Source organism: Parus major, chromosome 17 (assembly GCF_001522545.3).
Source record: "Parus major isolate Abel chromosome 17, Parus_major1.1, whole genome shotgun sequence".
NCBI classification, from domain to species: domain Eukaryota; kingdom Metazoa; phylum Chordata; class Aves; order Passeriformes; family Paridae; genus Parus; species Parus major.
This window is the reverse complement of record NC_031785.1, coordinates 9,268,741-9,287,824: the sequence shown is the minus strand read 5'-3', so window position 1 is coordinate 9,287,824 and position 19,084 is coordinate 9,268,741. Positions and strand designations below refer to the sequence as shown.

Sequence of the window (19,084 nt, the reverse complement as noted above, 5' to 3'; positions counted from 1 at the left end):
GGCTGCAGTGTCTTGGAGCCCCTGTGGCTGGGATGGATACCCTGGAGGTGCCAGGGGGCCCTGCAGACCATGAGGCACACCGGAGGAGAAAAGGGAGTGATGTTGACATTTCATCGCTGAAACTGGCGGGATTCTGGTTGTGTCACCATGGATGGAGGGATCTCAGAAGGGATCAAGTGTCACAGGTGCAGGAGGCAGGCAGGAAGGCTGGGAAGTTTTGGGGAGCCTGACAGAGCTGGTTGCAGCTTTCCCAGGGCCAGTCCTGTCGTGCTGATGTGCAGGCACAGAGGAGGCAAGAAGCCCTCAGGAGGACCTAGATGTTCAGTGTGGCCACGTTAGGAGGCTGTCCCAGACTTGCTCTGCTCTTCCAAAGTGCTGTTTTTTCTAGAAGGAGAGAGATGGAGCAAAAGGCTTTTGTCCCATTCTGTATTTAGTGCAGTGGTTCACCTTCAACAGCTGGATTCTCCTTGGAGCTGCTCTCAGTGGTGTTTAGGAGATGGTATTTAGGTCTCTCATGGGAGAGCCCAAACTGACCAGGCAGCAACCTCCTTCCATGGCAAAGGCTGTTTTGCCCCTCTTCCCCCAGGGTCTGAAGAAACTCCTCTGTGGAGAGGACATTTAACAGAAAATGGGTTTTAATCCAAATGCCAAAAGCCTAAAGGATGTGACAGTGGCCTTGAGCAATTAACATTGGTGCTCAGTTTCTGGTATGATCTCAGCCTCACAACAGACCACAAAGATTTCCATATAATATATATCTAAGACATTTTTGTGTAAAGAACAGTCCTGGTTCCCTTAAAATGTTGTATTTGTTTGTATTTTAATCTAATGCACTGTAAGACAGACCCAGTTGTCAGTGGTGGTGCACTCCTGAAGGCTTTGTACAAAGAGCCAGGCCAGGGATTTGTCTAAAGGGGCACTTGTCTGATCCACAGCACTGAATCTTCATGTACCCAAGCAGAGACAAAATAAATATTTGGGAAACATTAATAGCCCAAGCACAGACAGAAGTTTGGCATGGAATAATGCTGCTCCAGCTGCTGGTTTTGCTTCTTGCTGAATTTGGAGCCTGATGACAGCAAGGGATCCCAGGCCAAAGAGGGGAAGTGCATGAGGTGACATGGGTGAAGTGCTCTCCCATGAGTTCTGTGCTTGTGTGGATCTCCTGGACAGGAGCAGATGTTTCTGAGTTTCTCTGAACAACTTCTTGTCAGTGCTGGAAGTGTTTTTTGGTCCAATCAGTTTGCTAAAACATCTGCATGGTTGTACCATGTCCTTACTCATTCCACTAACCTGTGTGTGAGCCAGACAACTCGTGACTTACCCCTTTCACCAGCTGTGGTGTGTGTTTCCTGGTGTTTGCCCTGTGTGTTGGGGGGCACAAGGAATCCAGGGAGACTCCCCCACTGCAGGGTGCCCAGTGCATGGGCTCTCTGTCATCCTGGGGCTGCACTGTGGGTGAAGCCACGGGTGCTAAATAGGGTTTATGGACAGGTGACACTGCTCTTGATGCTGCTCCTCCCTGTCTCTTCTGGTGTCCTGTTTGTTTCTGTCCCGTTCCTGCCTTGTGAGTGATGAAAAGCTAAGAGAAACTGGTCCCTTGCACTCAGAGGGGCTGGACAGAGTCCCTTTGCCATGGCCTCTCAGGAGTGGCCAGGACATTCTGTCTCACACAGACCTGACTCTGGGCTGTAGCTGCTCCCCAGGGCTTTCCCCTGGGGCTGTGTGCTGTGCAGCCCCTCTGGACCTGCCTGTGAGGCCAGGGCAGGGCAGCCCACGGGGAGAGCAGGCCCGTGGGGACAGGCAGCATCACTGAGCTCTGCTGTGCAAGGAGGGAGAACCTGCTTTGGTGCTCCCCAGCTCTGCCTGGAGGGCAGCACGGGCTGCACGGTTACCAACAGCACTGGAGGGGTTTTAGGAGCTGCTGTGTTTGGGAATGAGCACAGCCACAAGTGTGGTGTGTGCAGAGCCTGGGCACCCCCCGTTCCTGCTGGAGAGAGGGGAGCACTTGCTGCTCTTTCCCAGGAAAAGAGAGAACACTGCCAGCACGGGCAGTGGGTGTCCTCAGCAAATACAGCACAGGTAAAGCTGAACCAGAGAAAAGGGAAAGCAGCCATGAGCAGGGGGCTGCCCTGTGGGACCCCACTTGCCCTGTAGCACCAGGCCAGGGAGCTCAGAACAGCCCCACTCAACAAACATCACCACCCCCAGCACTAAATCCCTGCAGGCTGGGGACCTGGCCTCCAGCTTTGGAATGCCCAGAAGGAAATAACCATCATCCCCATTTTATTTTTTTCCTCCCTGTTTTCACAGTTCTGGGCCCAGGTGTTGCTTCATGTCACTTTTCTCAAAGGTTGTGTTTGGCCTTTCTTTCAGGAATTTTCGGAAGCACCTCCGCATGGTGGGGAGCCGAAGGGTTAAAGCACAAAGTAAGTGAGCACCTGGAAGTGTGGCTGGAGTTGGGCTTTGTGGGGTTCCTGGGAATTCTGTCACATGCAAATGTGGGTTGAAAGGACCTGGCTTTGGGCTGGGGAGAGGATTTGACCTGTTGGTGCCATTTTAACCTACGAACAAGTAGGCCAGGTGGTTGCACGTGTCCAGGACGTGTGGATGCCTGCAGCAGCCTGGAGGCTGTTCCCAAGGACCCTCTGCCATGGCTGTTGGACATCTCTGTGCAAGGCATGGAAGGAAAGCTGCAGCATCCTTGTCCCCTTCTGGATTTTGGTGGTCACTGGTGTGGAGGGCAGTGAGGAGAACCCAAGCTGGGAGTCCAGCAGAGCTGCCTGGCCTCTCTCTGCAGCTGTGACCAGCTGTGGCTCCATGTGCCTGCTGGCTGTCCCCTCCTCCCCTGTCCCACTGCCATCTCCACAGCAGGATCTGAGGGAGAGCCTGGTGGGAACTGAGATGATGGTACAAGGAAAAAGAAGATGATCAGAGAAGAGATTGAAGCAAGGGGCAAATCAGGGAGTGTTATGCCTCTTGGGGGAAGAAATCACCTCTTAGCTCTGCAAAATGGCAGTTCCCTTTCTGTGGGGAAGGCAATAATCCCCCAAAACTTGGCTGGGCAGCTCCCTTAGTGCTGTGAAAGTGGTGTAACCTGCTCCTGGGAGCTGAGGATTGCTCCAGAAGAGAAAGCATCTTGTTCTTCCCACCCCTTGGCCAGGCATCATGTACAGAGTGCCCACAGCAAAGCACTGCCGAGTTCAATTTGCATTCTTTCCTTTCTCATATGCTGTGGGAAGTGATCAGCAAAGAGCTTTGCCCTTTCCAGAGTCTTCATTGGCATCTGATTTAGCAATGCCTGACGTGGACAGGGCTCACCTCCGGGAAACTCAGGCGTGCCTCTGCCTCAGGAACTCTTGGGTCATGTTTTCAAAGCTTTCTTTCTGTGCACAGTAGCTAAATGCCTGGGTTTAACAGAAAGCTGAGGATGGAAATCACCTGAAGAACTGAAGACCTGGTTTGATTCCCCAGACACCCACCCTGGCCATACTTCAGCAGGGGACAGGCTGCTCTTGTGATGCTGATCCGCAGTGAAATCCTGTGCTGTTGTTACTCAGTTCCCTGCTGCACACTCTGTCTGCCACCAGAAATAGGTATTAGTGCCCATAAGTGGCTGTTAATCCCGGCATAATGGCTCTCACATGAGCTTGCCAAGTCAGACGTGGTGGTTGCCAGTTCCCAGGAATTTGCCTGCGGTGCAGCCGTCTGAGCCAAGCTCCCTGGATTGTGCTTGGGAAATGCCCGTGCAAACAATACAGCACTCCTTGGGAGGAAAAAAAGCCAAGAGTAGTGTTCACAAGAGTGCAGGCAAGCAAAGGCTGAAGGATTTCCTCTTTTGCAACAAAATGTAGAAAGCAGGAGACAGAGACATCCCCTCCCTGCTGTTCAGTCCAGCTCTGACTGGGGTGCCAGTAGAACATGAAGGGAGAACTGACTGGAGAGCTACAGCCTTCTTCTGGCCATTAGCTGTCATTAGCTTTGCAGTGTGTGTTTCTGTGAGGCCTTGGAGTCTGAGCACTTACACTGGGACTTGGTTAATTTGAGGTTTGAGCTGTGTGCATTTGAGGAGAGACCATCAAGTGTTGTCCTTTTTCTGTGTTCCACATCCCATCCTGTGCACAAGTGGGCACTTTGTCTCTGCTGTGTGGAAAGGACTCACGTTTGGCAAGTGGAAGGACCAGCCCAGGGGAGTCTGTGATGTGTGGCTTTGGTGGCAATCTGCTGGATGATTTGTTTGCTGGCAGCAGCAGAGGTGCTTTGGGATCTGTTAATGTCGTGCTCTGGTTTTATCCTTTAGCATTTGCCGAACGGCGTGAGAGGAGCTTCAGCAGGTCCTGGAGTGACCCGACTCCCATCAAAGCTGATTCCTTCCATGACTCTCGAGAAAGTGAGTTCTGAGTCCTTTGAGCTTCCTCCTGTGGGCAAACCCTCCAGCAGCTGTTGACTGGAGTCCCACTGGAGTAACTCCTCTGTGCCCTTCTGTCCTGTCTGTGATCCTTTTTTAGTTTCCTGAGATCGGAGCAGGTAGCGCTCCAGGTGTATGTACCTGTTCATCTGTGTGTACCTGTATTTATTTGTGGAGCACCACTCATCCAACCTCAGGTTATTGAGCAGTTGCCAAAGGGTACCCAGTGGTACAGCTCTCTTACAACCCTCTGTTCCCATCATCCCTTATCCTCTTGGCACCAAAACCTCTCTGGAAGCTCACCAGTCCAAAGCTGTCTTCACCACAGTGGGGCTAACGTGGCTTCCCATGCAGGAGCCCCTTCTGGGCTCTTTCCTAGCCTGGAATAGCTCAAGAGCACAGCTGATGAGATGGATTTGATTTCCAGCACAGGTGATAGCTTGGGGCAATCTGATCTTCATTTGGGCTGCCAGGAATCCCTCTGGGAATCCCCAGTAATGCTGCCATGTTCTGCTTGAGGGGACTGAGATGCTGTTGTGTTCATTTACAGGAAGGAATGCCAGCATCTTCCCACTGTATTCTTACAAAGGGAATGGCTGTTTTACACAGATTTTATTGCAAGCCTGTAGGCAGGAGCTTGGTGGATATGAGTTTGCCCATGTTGAGGTGAATTTCACTAATGAAATGATCTGATCTACCAGGTAAGCGTGAGATCTGGCCCTGCTAGGTGTAGAAGACCCAGGCTGCAGGGGGAGGTGTATGAAAGGCCAGGTTCAAAACATGACCCTGTTGTTTGGCAGTCTGACTCCTCAGCTACCCGGAGGTGGATGGAAAAGCCATGGAAAAGCCATGGAAAAGCCATGGAAAAGCTGTGGTTCACACAGGCTCCGGGCACTGCCCAGCGACACTCGGACATTCCCAAAGGCACAAACAGTGGCACCTCGGTTCTCTTTCCTCAGTCCGGCAACCATCTCTGTTTTTAACGTTTAATGGTCAATTATATTCCTTCCAGATGTTTTTTTCCCCAGGAGCACTGAAGGCCAACAGGTAAGGTCGATTTGGAGAGCAAGTTCAAGTCTACTGTTGCAATATGACTGTGTTTGTTGCAGCTGTCCTCACGCACGCTCTAAGACTTCTCTGCCAGGATCACTCTGACCAACAAGGCAGATTTTCTTTATAATCCCTCAAAAGATGTAGTCAGAGCAGTAATTACTACAAGAAGATCAGCTTTGAAGTCTTTGGACTTTTGCTTATCAGCCTGGCAGTGCTGAAGTGTAGAGAGTCTGTCTGTGTTCTGTCTCCTTCCCCATTTCTGGAGTGACAGGGTGACTGTTGTGACTTAGCATTTGAAAACCAAGCTTGGTGACTGCGAGAGTGATGAAGTTCTGTGACACGTGGTGTGAGCTCTCTGTGCACTCTTCATTTGTTACATGTTTGTCTGTTTGAAGACACCAGTCCCAGAGTGGTGTCTGTCACTCTGTGGGTGACACGAGGGCACGAGTGTCGTGGCACCTCTTGTGAAGAAGCTGCCAAGGCAGGATGGAGTGGGGAGGGCTGTTCTGCCCTTGTAATGCTCCCTGTGTTCTGGCAGGCCATGACCTTCAGGATTCCTGCGGGACTCTGGATGGTGACTTTGACTTGAACTGGGAAGCAGAAAAGGAACTTGAAGCCATGGCATGTGACGGAGAAGACTTTATTCCACCAAAAATAATGGTGAGAGTTTGCAGCTCATGCTCTGCCTGTCCTTTCAGTGCTGCCAGGTTCAGGATCTTCCTGGGAAGTCTGATGTACAGGCACTGCCTCAGGTGGCTGTGAGGGTCACTCAGAGATGAACCAAGGCTTGACAGGGTTCACATCTGTTATTGCTGGGGGTAATGCGTTGAAACAAAGCTAGAAGGACAGAGCAGGACTGACACCAACACAGAACCAAGTCAGCCTGAGGTTTATTAACCCTGAAAACAGAGACCTGGGCACCAGTGCCAGCTCTGCTCCCACAGTGAGGAACTGAGGGGCCTGGAATCACAGCAGAGCTCAGGCTCTGGTGCTGCTGGAGCCAGCTGAGGGTTCAGCCAGACTTGTCAGGCACTGTCTGACACCTGCAGCCCTGTGCCTGCTGTGCCTGCTGCAGTGCCAGCCCTGGGCTGGGCCATGTGCAGGTCCCACCAGACACTGAACACTCCCTACAGCTGAAAGGAGGTTTGGCAGGAGTGATCCTTGCTGGAACACAGCCATCCATGGTGGTGCTGCTCCATCCTCTGTGCACCCCAGTCTCCCCTTTCCAGACTGTTCTGGAAAAGGGGAGAACAGTGCAGCCTGAGGGCAGAGCTGTGTGCTCATGTGTTGGGGGTCAAGGAGATGGTGACAGGGACACTTGGCAGGCCTGGGGGTGCTCTGGACTGGAAAACTTCCCTTGGGATATGGATAGACTGGGTTAGCTGCTACCTGACAACACTGAACACCTGAAAACAGCTGAACAGGACACTGTTTTATGGCCTTTGTGCTTCTGTCCAGACTTTACTGCCTTCTCCTCATGCTGTTGCACCTTTTTCCCCTTTGCAGCTCATTTCTTCCAAGGTCCCCAAAGCAGAGTATGTCCCAACAATTATCCGCAGGGACGACCCCTCCATCATCCCCATCCTCTACGTAAGTAAATCACTTCTACTGTGCCTGAGGAGTCATCTAGAGACTTTTTTATTTCCCTAGTTCCTGGTAGGGTGACAAAACACTGATGTGATTTGGAAGAGCTGTCAGGAAGGGGCTGGGGGTGGATTGAACCCAGCTTTGGGGTCTGGGGTGGCTTTGTGGGGGCTCAGGTCTAGGTGGAAGAGTCAGGTGGGGTGGAAATGGCACACATGAGCTCCAGGAGCTGTGTGGGAGGATTATCAAGGGAAGGCAGGGCAGGCATTGCCAGGCTTAGGGCTCCTCCTTATGCTCATGCTGGGGATAAGCAGCACCTCGGAGCTCAGCAGTGAGGCACCAGCCCCATCACCCCACGTGCAGTGGGGCATCCCTGTCAGTCATTAATTTAACTCTGACTTGGCACTGGGAGTCTGGCCTGAGCAGATGTCTGAAACAGCAGTGAGGAGTCATGGGTTTCTTTTTCCTAATCACTTAATTTGCAGGGGAAGGTGGGACTGAGAGCCCAGCAAGGCCAGTGTCAGTGTGCAGCAGGCAGTGCTGCTGGGGTTTAGCCTTGCTGCTCTTGCCTCTCTTCCTTGGAGGATTGTTCAGTTGTCCTGATGACCCTGCTGTGGCAGAGGCAGCTGTGTGTTTGTCAGCCAGCTTGGACAGGGGTAAAGCCAGAGAGTGGCTGCAAAACATGGCCCAAATAGGCATTGCTGGTGTTGACTGCATCTGAGGGACAATCTGTGCTTTGGACATGTCTGCAGGCTTCAGCTTCAAGCCTTCAGGTGGATTTGATCTTCATGGACTGTTCAGTCTTCAGCTTCTGTGCTGAAATGTGATTTAGGGTGAGGGCTACTGCTGCTGTGACCAGCAACCATCAGTTGGTGTAAATGTTCTCCTTGGAATGGAAATGTGTGATTATTAAGGAGCTGGTGGGCTGACACTGAACCTTTATCTGTCTTTTGTCTTGGTTTCCAGGACCACGAACACGCCACCTTTGATGACATCCTGGGTATGTGAATGTTATCTCCTCTTTTCATCTCCTGCCCATTGCAAATGTAACCATCAATATTTAAGTCACTCAGCTGCCCTGTGCTTCAGCTGCCACTCACAGAGGTGTTTTTTTCACCCCAGTGACCCCTGGCAGTCAGTCAGCTGCTCTTGGATATGCTGCTGTAATAAACATTCACTTCTGTGGCCTCTTTTCTGTGTTAAACTCATGGTTTATGGCAGGGAAACTGAGGCACAGAGCAGCATTGTTCATTGTACCTGTGGTGGGGAGTGGGAGCAGTGACAGAGGGCCAGGATGGCTGGGGCTGCTCCAGAGCTGTGGTCACTGCAGAGCAGTGTCTGGTGCTGTTCCATCCCTTCTCTGCCCTGTCACCTGCTGACATTTCCTGCTTCCCACAGCATCCTGGGCATGTTCTGAGCACCCCTGCCAGCTCAGCTTCCTGCCCTCAGGAACAAGTGTAAAGAAAGAAATAAGATTAATTTTGAGATTTGTCCTTGGTTCATCTTTTTCTTTTTCTTTTTTTAGAGGAAATAGAGAAGAAACTTAACATTTATCGGAAAGGCTGCAAAATCTGGAAGATGCTGATATTTTGCCAGGTACATGAAAGTTGTTAAACACTTGGGTGATTTGTTACAAATTTGTCTTTTTCTACGGGGAAAGTGACATAGAGGAACCAATATTCCAAAGTCAGCTTCTATTAAAATCGCTGCCAAGGCACAGCTTTCACTTCCCATTTCCCAGACCTGGAGCAGTCTCAAGTTGCTTTGACAGCAGGAAATCAAATCTGATTTAGTGAGGCCAAGTCAAGAGCTGGGCTGATTCTCTCAAGGAACTCCAGAAAAAGCAGTGTCAGCACTGACCTAGAAAGAATTCCAGTGACAGGAACAAGCACTTGCAGGGTCATAGTTATGGTTTCCATCTGGCTTCAGTGTGACAGTGACAGTGGAGTGTGCTGTGGCTGATGGCTCAGCTGGGAGCTGGAGGCCAGAGGATGCAGGAGAAGGGTCAGGCTGGAGCTGTGGTGGGACAATCCAGGCCCTGCTGGATTTGGGGGTTGCTGGGGATTTCCTTCCCAAGTTTGCAGTTCCTCTTGGTCAGCTGTGGACTTCCCCAGCACTTCCTCACTTGAGAAGTGAGGGAGGTGACCTGACTTGACTCCCTCCATGTGCCCAGTGCTGCAGAGGAGCAGCTTTGCAGCACACACTGACCTGGAGATTGTGACTTTTAATGTTGCTGGTGTTGTGTCAATCTGTTCATGCCTCCTGCTGCCCAAGAGCAATTCCTCTGCAGTGCCAGCCCTTGCCTGCTGTCCCTGCCATGCTCAGCTTCTCCTCTGCCCACCCCCAGCATCCCCAAGTGACAGGGACTTTCTTGTCTTCCCCTGTTACTCTCCAGCCACCCACAGTGGCGTTTTTAATCTATTCTTGTGCCTTTCTAGAGTGATGTGGGCAGAGAGCAGCAAAACCCAGAGAATGCCAGCCCCAGCCGGTGTGTGGCTGTTCCCTGAGCGTGCCCGCAGTGCAGGGCTGCCCTGCTCCCTTGTGGCACTTCTGGGAAGGGCTGGGCAGGACAGGAAACACATCCAGGCTTTGTTTCCTCAGGGCCTGGGCAAAGGGGTTTCCATCTGTCTGTCTGTCTGTCTCTTGCAGGGAGGCCCCGGGCACTTGTACTTGTTAAAGAACAAAGTCGCCACTTTTGCCAAAGTGGAGAAGGAGGAAGATCTGATCCTGTGAGTGGCTGTGATGTGTTCTGGGCTTGCTCAGGGGGTTTCTGCTGGGTTTGCTCATCATTTCCAGCACGTGGTGGAGCAGAAGTGAAGGCAGCTGGGGTGGATTGGTCAGGGGATGAGGAGGCACTGAATAGCAGCTCACAGCTCATTCAGGGGCAGCAGCAAAGGTGGCAGAGCTGAGCTTGTCCCTGGAGTGCTGCAGCCCTGTCACCAGGGGATTTATTCTTCTGTTTGTTTAGTGTCTCTGTGGATAGAGACTGTCAAAAGAGAAGGGGAATAAAAGTATTTATTCTACTAAAAACAGCTTTGCTGACCAGAAATGAGAACATGAACCTCAAGTCTCTGGGTAAGCTGGTGACTATGGCAGAAATCCAGAGTGTTCCCCCACAGCTGACTCTGGCCAGGGGGAAATGGAATTTGTCTCTGCAAAGCCTGCTCAAAGTCCAGCCTGTTACTGAGGAGGCTTTTCACTAACATGCCAGCCTTCAGCTGGGAGTGCTGAGCAATTTTGCTGCTCCTTGCAGAGAGTAAAGCTTTGCCTGTTTTGCTGCCTACTCGCTTGTGCTGGCTCAAACTTGCTTGGCTAACAGAGCCTGGCTGTGGGGGAGAGGATGTACACCAACCTGTTCCTACACAACTTTTTGTTGGCATGAGAACTGAGTATTAAAACCAACATATGCTCAGCAGTCTCATGCCCTGGCACAAACACTGGCTGTGGAATTCTCCAGCACGTGTGCACATCCACGATTCTGAGCACATCCCAGGCATAGCTGCTCCCAAGCTGATAAATCAGGGATCTGCAGAGAGCTGTTAATACACAGCTGAAAGTTTGGGAGCTTGGAAGTGAACATCTCCACCTGGCTTGTGTGTTCCTGGGAGGCAGTGCTGAGGAAAGCTGAGGCTGCAGTCTGGTTGGAACACCCATGGAGGAATTTCTGGGCTTTAGAGCCCCCCAGAAATCTGCTCCAACTCTCTGCCCAGGGGAGGGGGGTCGTGCTTCACACCCCTCCTGGTCACAGTCACTGCACATCAAGAGGGGGTGACTGTGAGCAGCACCAAGCACAGGCTGACATGGAGCTGCCTGGGCTGTGTTGTCTCACTCAGAACAATCTCTCCAGCTGTTCCCTGCTGATTTCATGCCCTGGAAATGAACCAGTGCACTGATAACCCCTGTGTTCAGAAAGGGCAGCTGTTGATAGAAATGGGAGAAAGGAAGCTGGAGGGGATGCTTGGTAAAACTGTCACTCCAGAAGCACTCCTGGGGGACTTTGCTCCCTTCTCCTCACCTTGGAGCTCCCTTGGCTCCATGGGCTGCTCTTCTTTCTCTGCCACATGACTTGGACCTGCTCCTCAGGCCCTGGCTCTGCCCCTCTTCTTCCTTGTCTGAGCTCCAATGGCTCTTCCTGAGCAGTTTCCTGCCCAGGCTACAGACCTTGGGCCCTGTCTGAGTGCTGTGTGCACACACCCTTGGCATTAATCATGCCTATGAGGAAAGATTTCTTTTTTTTTTTTAATGATGTGTTCTGTTTTTTCCAGCTTCTGGAAGAGGTTGAGCCGGCTGATGAGTAAAGTCAATCCTGAACCAAATATCATTCACATCATGGGCTGCTATGTTCTTGGAAACCCCAATGGGGAGAAGGTAGGAGCTTGTGGGTCACCCCTGGAATGTCTGCTGGGCCCACAGAGGCCAGAGTCACACTGGGAGCTCTGAACCTGCCTCATCTGCTGGGTGGGAATGTGCTGCTGTCCTGTCCTGTGGGAGAACCTCCCTCTGGATTGTGGGGCAGGGGAGGAAGGATTAGTGATGTGCAGGACGAATATCTGAAACCTTGGAGGAGAAGAGCTGTTCAAAGCACTTGGTGTGATAGATGTTTTAAAGGACATTTGTGGAAGGTGTTCCAGAACAAAGATGAGCAATTCTGGCTGCTCAGGAGTCATAAATGTTTTCAGCTGCTAACTCTGATGTGTTTCCCTTTCAGCTATTTCAGAATCTGAAAAACTTAATGAATCCTTATAGGGTTGCCTTTGAGTCTCCACTTGAACTATCAGCTCAAGGTAATTTATTTCCTGTACAAAGACACACACACACACCTTGCTAACCAGTCTGCCTCCTTTGGGGGACATCTTCCTGAAAATGCAATTTTGATTCCCTTGAGTCCTGCCTTGGTCTTTGTTTTGCTTACCTTGTGTAGTTCAGCTGCTGCCCCTGGCTTTCTCCTTGCAGTTCCTGCATATGTTCATATTTCAAATTCCCTGTTTGTTGTGCCTGAGGCTGCAGAAGCCTCTCCCAGGATCCTGGCAATGCAAAAGAGGCAGATTTCTGGGCTGAGTGTAGGAGAATCCATTATTATTAGGGCATGAGGAGTCTGTGGGGGAAATGCACATGGAGCAGAACCTTTTCTGTAGCCAGGTATGCTGGGGTCTCTTCTCCAGAGCTCAAACCACTGGCACCGAGTGAATTGTGTCAATAAACAACTGGGATATGCCCCATCAGAGCCATTCTACAGCTCAGTCTGGCCCTTTTCCCTTTTTTAATTTTTTTTTCTTGTAGCTCAAGATATTTCAAGAAGCTACAGGATTTTTCCTGTTCACTGGTCAATGTCAGTAATTCACAGTGCAGTTTCACAAGTGATAGATTCTGAATTTCCCCGTGTTCTCTTATCTTTGCTGTAGTTCTTGGCAGATAAAACCATGCAGGTTTCAGCTGTAGGCACTTCTCTGCTGCTCACAGCTCTGATCTCAGCACTGCTGGGTTTTTTTTTACTTCCCTTCACCCTCAGGAAAGTGCAGGAGTTGAGCACATTGGTGCTCAGCTGTTCAGGGGTCACAGAATCAGTCACAGACTGGTTTGCGTTGGAAAGGACCTTAGGATCACCCAGTTCCAGCCTGTCCATGGGCAGGGACACCTCCCTCCAGCCCAGGCTGTTCAGTTCTCTGTGCATGATCAGTTCAGCTGCACACGGTGCCTGCACAGACTCACAGAGCAAACACACTCAGATGTGTCCAGGAGCAGCTTGCAGGGAAATTCCTGGGTTTGTGGGCAGCTCAGCAGGCCAGGCAGTGGCTTCTGTGTGCAGGCATTAAAGCAGCTGAGCTTTCAGGAGGCTGGGCTGAGGAATACGTCTGAATTGATCCCCTTGATCAGTCTGGGACGTGCTAAGAGTGTACCCTCGTAATCCTTTGCAAAGTCATCTAAAACTAATCTTAATCAGGCCTCACAAGTGAAAATCCCCTCCTTGAGCCCTGAGTGCAGGTTTGTTTGCCCTTGTGTTTTCAAATGCACCTCCTGGCTGCCTGTGAGAGCCCCTTCAGTGAGAGGGGCTGGGGGGCAGAGCTGGCACTGCTCTGTGCTGAGCTCATTGCTGGGAGCACAGGCAGGACAGGGATGGGCTGGTCATTTTAAAAAACATGTATTTTCAGATTTGAATCCTCAGTGTTAATTCTTTTTAGTGTTTCTTTACAAGGAGTTAACTCTTTATTTACAGCCTCTGAAGTCCCTGTGGCTCATGCAGACTGTGGCTGAACCTCTCCAGCCCCCAGCTGCCCCCAGCACTCAGAGCAGAGAGGTCAAAGTCTGGAGACAGACTTTGTGCTCAGTTCCTGCCCCCAGGGACAAACCCTGCCAAGGGATTACAGGGAGCTGTTCATGGTTGAGGAGATCTGAAAAGATGTTTGGTTCTCACGGGCCCCTCCACGTGCCCGGTGTCAGCTGGATGGGTCACCATGAATGAATGTCACCATGGATGGGTCCCTGTGCCCTGCCCACAATGGCCTGGGGGTTTGTGCTGTGTTCTGTCACCTCCCCCTCGTGCTCCTTTCAGGGTGTGACCCCTCTGCCTCTTTCACTTCTAGGTAAGCAAATGATTGAGACTTACTTTGACTTCCGCCTTTACCGCCTCTGGAAGACCCGCCAGCACTCCAAACTATTGGATTATGATGACATTTTATGAGCTGGAGAAGACTTTGCAAGAGGAAGCTCATCACCAGTGTCCAAGAAGTCATGCTTTATTGCAGAGAGACTTTTTTATTGGCACAGGGAGCCCTTCACAGCCCTACGGGAGGCAGCAGTGCTAAAGGGAGGGAAGGAGGAGCCCTCGGAAGTGTCGGGAGGAAAAGTCTCCTGGGCCAAGAGAGACTGGAGGGAAGGGGGTGACAGTGACACCTCGCTGGCCTCAGTCCGAGCCCTGGGGCCTCGGGAGGAGCTGTGTGAAACGAGAACAGGATGGAGTTCCTGGCAGAACTGAGCTGTTTTGGGTCAGAATGGGCCAGATTTGATTCCAGGTCCTTTTAAAGACTTTTGAAGCTCAGGTTTTCTTACAAAAAAAACCCACCACAAACCCATTTAACCCATGCACTACAGTGAAGAAGTCACCAGAGCACAGAGGGAGCAGGGGGTTGTCCTGGTGGGACTTTCTGTGCTGGGAGTCCTGGAGAGCAAGGACTGCTACACCTACTCCTGCAAGCTTAGAGCAAGATGATCCCGTTTCCATGTGAATATATACTGGGATATAGAATTGAAATCTTCTTTTTTGTTTGTTTAATAGAAAATAAGTGCAATTTTTATAGCGAGGGAGGGGGTAAAATCCCTCCCGATATTTAATTAGTTAAAAATAACACACCATAACCAATAGATGAGATATTTTTGGTCTGCTTGAAAATATATTCAGAACGGTAATATATCTTCTGTAGACATATTTAATCACCAGCAAACATGGTTTTAACATAAGTTAGCAGACCTTGCATGTCTGCTGCATTGGTTTGGTTCCTTTCAGAGTAGCTGTGCTGCACTACCTGTATGTGCTCTCACGAATGTATAGTTCTCCTAGAGTTAGCCACAACTTCATTACTTTATATTTTGCTGCTTGCAAAACTATGGAACTTTAGTTTTGCTGAAATATTTTAGGTTAGAAACACGGGACCTGGCTGGGAAGCCTCCGTCAGGTTCGCTTTGGTATAAAAATGAATTAGAAATTAATAGCCATGGTAATTAATTGTTGATGCCAGTGTTTTGCTGTGTGTTGGGAGAGGAGCTCTCTTCCTGTGTGGGGACCCCTCTGAGGGGGCTGAGCACTGAGGCATTTGGGAGAAATGCTTCTGGAGGGACACAGCTCAGACTTGGAGCATGAGTTTGACTCTTCTCTGTTCACTTGATTGCCAGTTTGTTTGTGCATAACCCACCCCTTTTTTCCATGACCTGTTTCTTGGTCTGAGCTGCTCAGCCCCTTCCCTTGTAGGACAGAGAAAACCCCAAGCTCTGTCAGAGCAGCCTGAGAGCCCAGGTCTGTGCTTGATACTTGATGGTATCTTTTGGAATCTATTTATTTTTGTTTGGTTAGGTAAGGGGGTGCTTTTTCTGCTTTGGGAATGGGGCTTTTTTCACATTCTGCTGTCCTTTCAGAGGACAAATAGTGCTTAGAGTCTGTGTAGGTCATTGGCAATTCTGGGAGGTGACACAAGTTATTTCTTCTACAAGCAAAGGAAGTAACAGGGAAGGATTACCTTAATTTCCTGATTTTCTGGTATCTCAAATTTGTTGATTGTGAAGTGAAGGAAAATACATGTACAAATCTTTTAACTACTTACAAAGAGAACTTGGTGTTCTGATCTGTAGAGTCCTCCTTTCCCTGTGCCATACCTGTGGTTGTGATTTTGGGGAGCAGGCTCCTGCCTAGAACTGCTGAACCCTTTACATTTAGAGCAGTTTTATAGCAAAACTTTGGAAGAAATAATGTACATACATTAAGGAAAGGAATAGAATAGGTGGAGAGAGGTAGTTTAAAGTCACTGAAAGCCACACAGACAGGTGTGGGCTGTTGCCTCCCCCAGGCTGGGAGCTTTGGTAGCCACATCTCATCCCTGGACTCAGGTTTGCCAGATGTGACGGGGAGAACAGGCACCAGTCTGTAGCTTTTGGAAGAAAATGCTAGAAGGAAATGATAGAAAAGAAAAAGATCCCCAAATTTATGCCAATTACTGTTTAACACTTGAGCTTCCACCAGCTCTGTGGTGAGAGGTGGGAGCCAGAGGTGCAGTGAAAGCACAAAGTCATGTTATCTGGAGAAGGAAATGGTTGTGGGAGGATTAAAATGCTGACAAAACTCTCTCCCTTTCTGACCCTTTCACCTCCTAACTGGAGACAGGCAAACAGTTCTCCCTTTCTCAAATCCCAATTCAGTGAACTTGGTAGCATGAATGTAGCATTGTGGAACTATTGCAAATCTTATTTAACCCCCAAAGGGCCCATTTATGTATCCACTTGAGTGATTTCTCTGTAAAACTATTGTATATCCTCACTGACCACTTGTACTTGGGGTGCAAAGTAGAAGGTAGATTGTACAGTAATTTCTGTGTGGAAATGGACACTATGGACTGTTCTGGTGCAGTTTATGGGATTGACAACTGATGAATGCATTTCCCTCCAAAGATCTATATTCCTCATAGCTTGTGCTGTTTATGACATGAACATATTTTTTCCTTTGTAGCATTCATTTGCCTGAAGAGATGAAATTCTCTCAGAGCTGTGACTGGAATAGAGTTGTGATGTTTCATGTCCTGTGTGAGGCAGCATCCTTGGACTTAACCACTGCTGACAGAGGAAAACGCTTTTATTCCCCTTTTTCACTGGTGGAGTTTTTCAGGTGGCTGCTGGGAAAGGAAAGGGGTCAGCAGAGGCAAATAAAAATTGCAATTATTTAAACTTTACAAGTAAAAATACGGCCTGGAACTTCCTCAGTCAGACCAGCCTGTAAAGGATGAGCCCAGCATGGTCCCAGCCAGGACAGCTCCAAGGCCCAGCGTGTTCCTCACCCCCTGTGCTCCTGCAGCATCCTCCAGAGGTTCTGGGGCTGCCTGCAGTGCCCTGGGGCACACAGGACAATCTGTAATTCCACTCCTGCCTGTTCCTTCAGCTCTCACCACCCTGCTCTCGGGGTGTGTCTGAAACCAGTTCTCTCCTGTGCCCGTGGCAGTTCCGTGTGCCTGGGCTGGGTGAGGGGTGAGCAGCTCCTGTCCCAGGGAACTGCTGCTCTGGAAATGCCTTCAGCAGGGGCAGGAGAGTGGGGACACCTGCTTCACTTGGAGAGAAGCAGATTAAACCCAATTAATTTTGAATTGCTGTTCAGCAGAGTTTGTGCTGCCCTTGCTGGAGGCAGTGTTGGATGTGACCCCCAGCCCTGGCCTGGGTAAATGTGTTATCACAGCTGTTAAATGCGATAATTGTGTTATGGCCCGGGCTGGCAGTGTCACCTCCAGGAGGGGATGGTGGCAGGAAGGTGCTCAGCTGTCCCAGCCCTGCTCCTCAGCCTGGCTCTGTGCTGGGAGTGGCCCCAGGATGTTCACTCAGCTGGAGAGGCCTGGGGGATCACAGGCTCTGTGGATGTGCCACTTCCAGAGAGGCTTTTTTCTTTTCCTCTTCTTTGGCTGGGAAGGAAAGGGAGGAAGAAAATTCAAGTTACCCATGGGATGTAGAAATAGGTAAAAACAAAGCTTTTTGCACCTCTGCTCATGCTGCAGCCACCAGCTTCCCCTTGCAGCTGACCTCCAGACCTGGGGTGGGAAACACAAATTCCCAGATAATCCCTTCCTGTGTTAAAAAAACAAAAGCAGAAAAATCCTCGTAGCTCCCAGCAAAACACCTGAGTGTAAAAGGCACCCAGCCAGCTCATCCTGCCCGTGTGAGGACTCTGCTGTGGGATCCCAACCTGCTCCCACCTCTGAAGCCACCAGAGCCTGTGGAGGGGCTCGGCAGGAAACTCCAGGAAGGAATTCATTCATTCCTCAGCCTGGGCTTGCTGCCTGGAGCTCAGCACAGGGTTCCTGTTTGCAGTGGTGTGTCCATGTGCTCCCCTGTCCTCAGCCCAGGCTCTGTCCCTGCTCTGTGTGCAGGGAATTGTGAGCAGTGCTCGGGATCCTGGCACGGATCCACTCCTGCAGCTCCTGCCCTGCTGACCTGTGCCTGGCAGTTCCTGTTCCCAGGCTGTGCTGGCAGGGCTCAGCACCCTCAGCAGCACAAGTGGGGTTGGCTGCAAGAATGGAAAATGCTGGTTACAAACAGCCAGCCTGGCAGGATCTGGGAACAGGAGCGTGTCCTTAGTCCTGGCCCCATTCTTAATCCTGCTGGAGGTGGAATTCCAGGCTCTCTCAGTCTGACTGTAAATGTTCAGCCTCTCACAAGCTGGTTTGAGTCACACTTGGATATTATTAATGTCTTAGTCCAGGGTAAGGTAGTGTATGAGTGAGAAAATCCTTCCAGGGCCCTTGCAGTTGGCAGCTGCTCTCAGAACCCTCCACCAGGGATGTGCTGGGCTGTGTTCTCCTCGGGGAACCGGGCCCTGCTGCCAGGTGGGCTCAGGAAAAGCTCAGCTCAGCTCAAGCTGAGTTGCTCTGTGCTCTGGGTTTTGCTGTGCCAGTCCCTGGAGCTAGGGCCAGCCCTTCCCGAGGATCCCAGTGTCCTCCCAAGGGCTATTGAGGGGTGATACCATTTTCCACATCATCTGTAAAGACTTTGTGATCCTGTATTTTGTCCCACTGACTACAGCCTATCCCTGGCTTTCTGCATCTTCCACGGACGTGTTTTTTAATTCTCATTCTGGAAACACAAGCCAAAGTCAACTGGAAACTGTTACTGGCAAGTCAGCCTGGTTCTGACTCCCCTGTGGGAGCTGAGGGAGTAAATGGGTGGTTTGAGAGCCGTGACCCTGATTGGGATCATTGTTATTCCCAGGTGATCCTGCTGTGTCATCGGCACAGGTAATGGGAAATAACCTCTTGCTGGGGCAGTGCATGATCTATCAAAAAGCACCAGGAACCAGCAGCAGCTTTGGTTCAGAAATAACTCCAGCCCAATTTACTGCCAGTCAGTGTGAGAAATGTAAAGACCGAAAGGAATAAACATTGTGGACATTAAATGTAAAGAATCTGTCTGAAGAGAAACTACATTGCTTTTTTCCATAAATGTTTAGTAAATATTAAAGAACTAATGCAACCTAACAATTTTTCACAGTATTGTGTTGCTTTTAGAGTATCCATAAAAATAACAGGTAAGGACAATAAGACCCATCACAGGTTATTGCCCCGTGTTCTGAGAATGGGGACAATTACTCAGCATTCCATTCTTCCTTATCTCAGCATCCCAATGGCCTGCTGATAATCACAGCAGGAGTGCCCTAGAAACCTTTAGCAGGAGGAGCCTCTCCACCTGCACTGCTGAGCTGAGAGACCCCCAAACACCTGCTGGAGCCACATGTTGGTCCTGTGTCCCCAGGGACTGGTCCTGTGTCCCCAGGGGCTGCTCCTGTGTCCCCAGGGACTG

The 19,084-nt window shown here is 50.4% G+C and overlaps 1 protein-coding gene across 9 annotated transcripts in view; it reads left to right on the top strand.

The window, feature by feature from the left end:
- The window catches only part of NSMF (NMDA receptor synaptonuclear signaling and neuronal migration factor), a 54,300-nt gene extending 35,538 nt beyond the window's left edge, over positions 1–18,762 (top strand). For 5 of the 9 annotated variants that reach the window (XM_015644748.3, XM_015644749.1, XM_015644746.1 and 2 more), the window contains 10 exons: positions 2,377–2,429; positions 4,301–4,390; positions 6,000–6,121; positions 6,968–7,051; positions 8,012–8,045; positions 8,571–8,641; positions 9,695–9,774; positions 11,311–11,413; positions 11,754–11,829; positions 13,627–14,297. In XM_015644748.3, the coding sequence (XP_015500234.1) occupies positions 2,377–2,429; positions 4,301–4,390; positions 6,000–6,121; positions 6,968–7,051; positions 8,012–8,045; positions 8,571–8,641; positions 9,695–9,774; positions 11,311–11,413; positions 11,754–11,829; positions 13,627–13,724 (811 nt within the window). In that variant the 3' untranslated portion in view covers positions 13,725–14,297. Of the gene's footprint in view, positions 1–2,376; positions 2,430–4,300; positions 4,391–5,999; positions 6,122–6,967; positions 7,052–8,011; positions 8,046–8,570; positions 8,642–9,694; positions 9,775–11,310; positions 11,414–11,753; positions 11,830–13,626 lie in introns of all 9 variants that reach the window. The other 4 variants (XM_015644753.1, XM_015644751.1, XM_015644750.1 and 1 more) reach the window with 2 other exon arrangements.
- Positions 18,763–19,084: the final 322 nt, after the last annotated feature.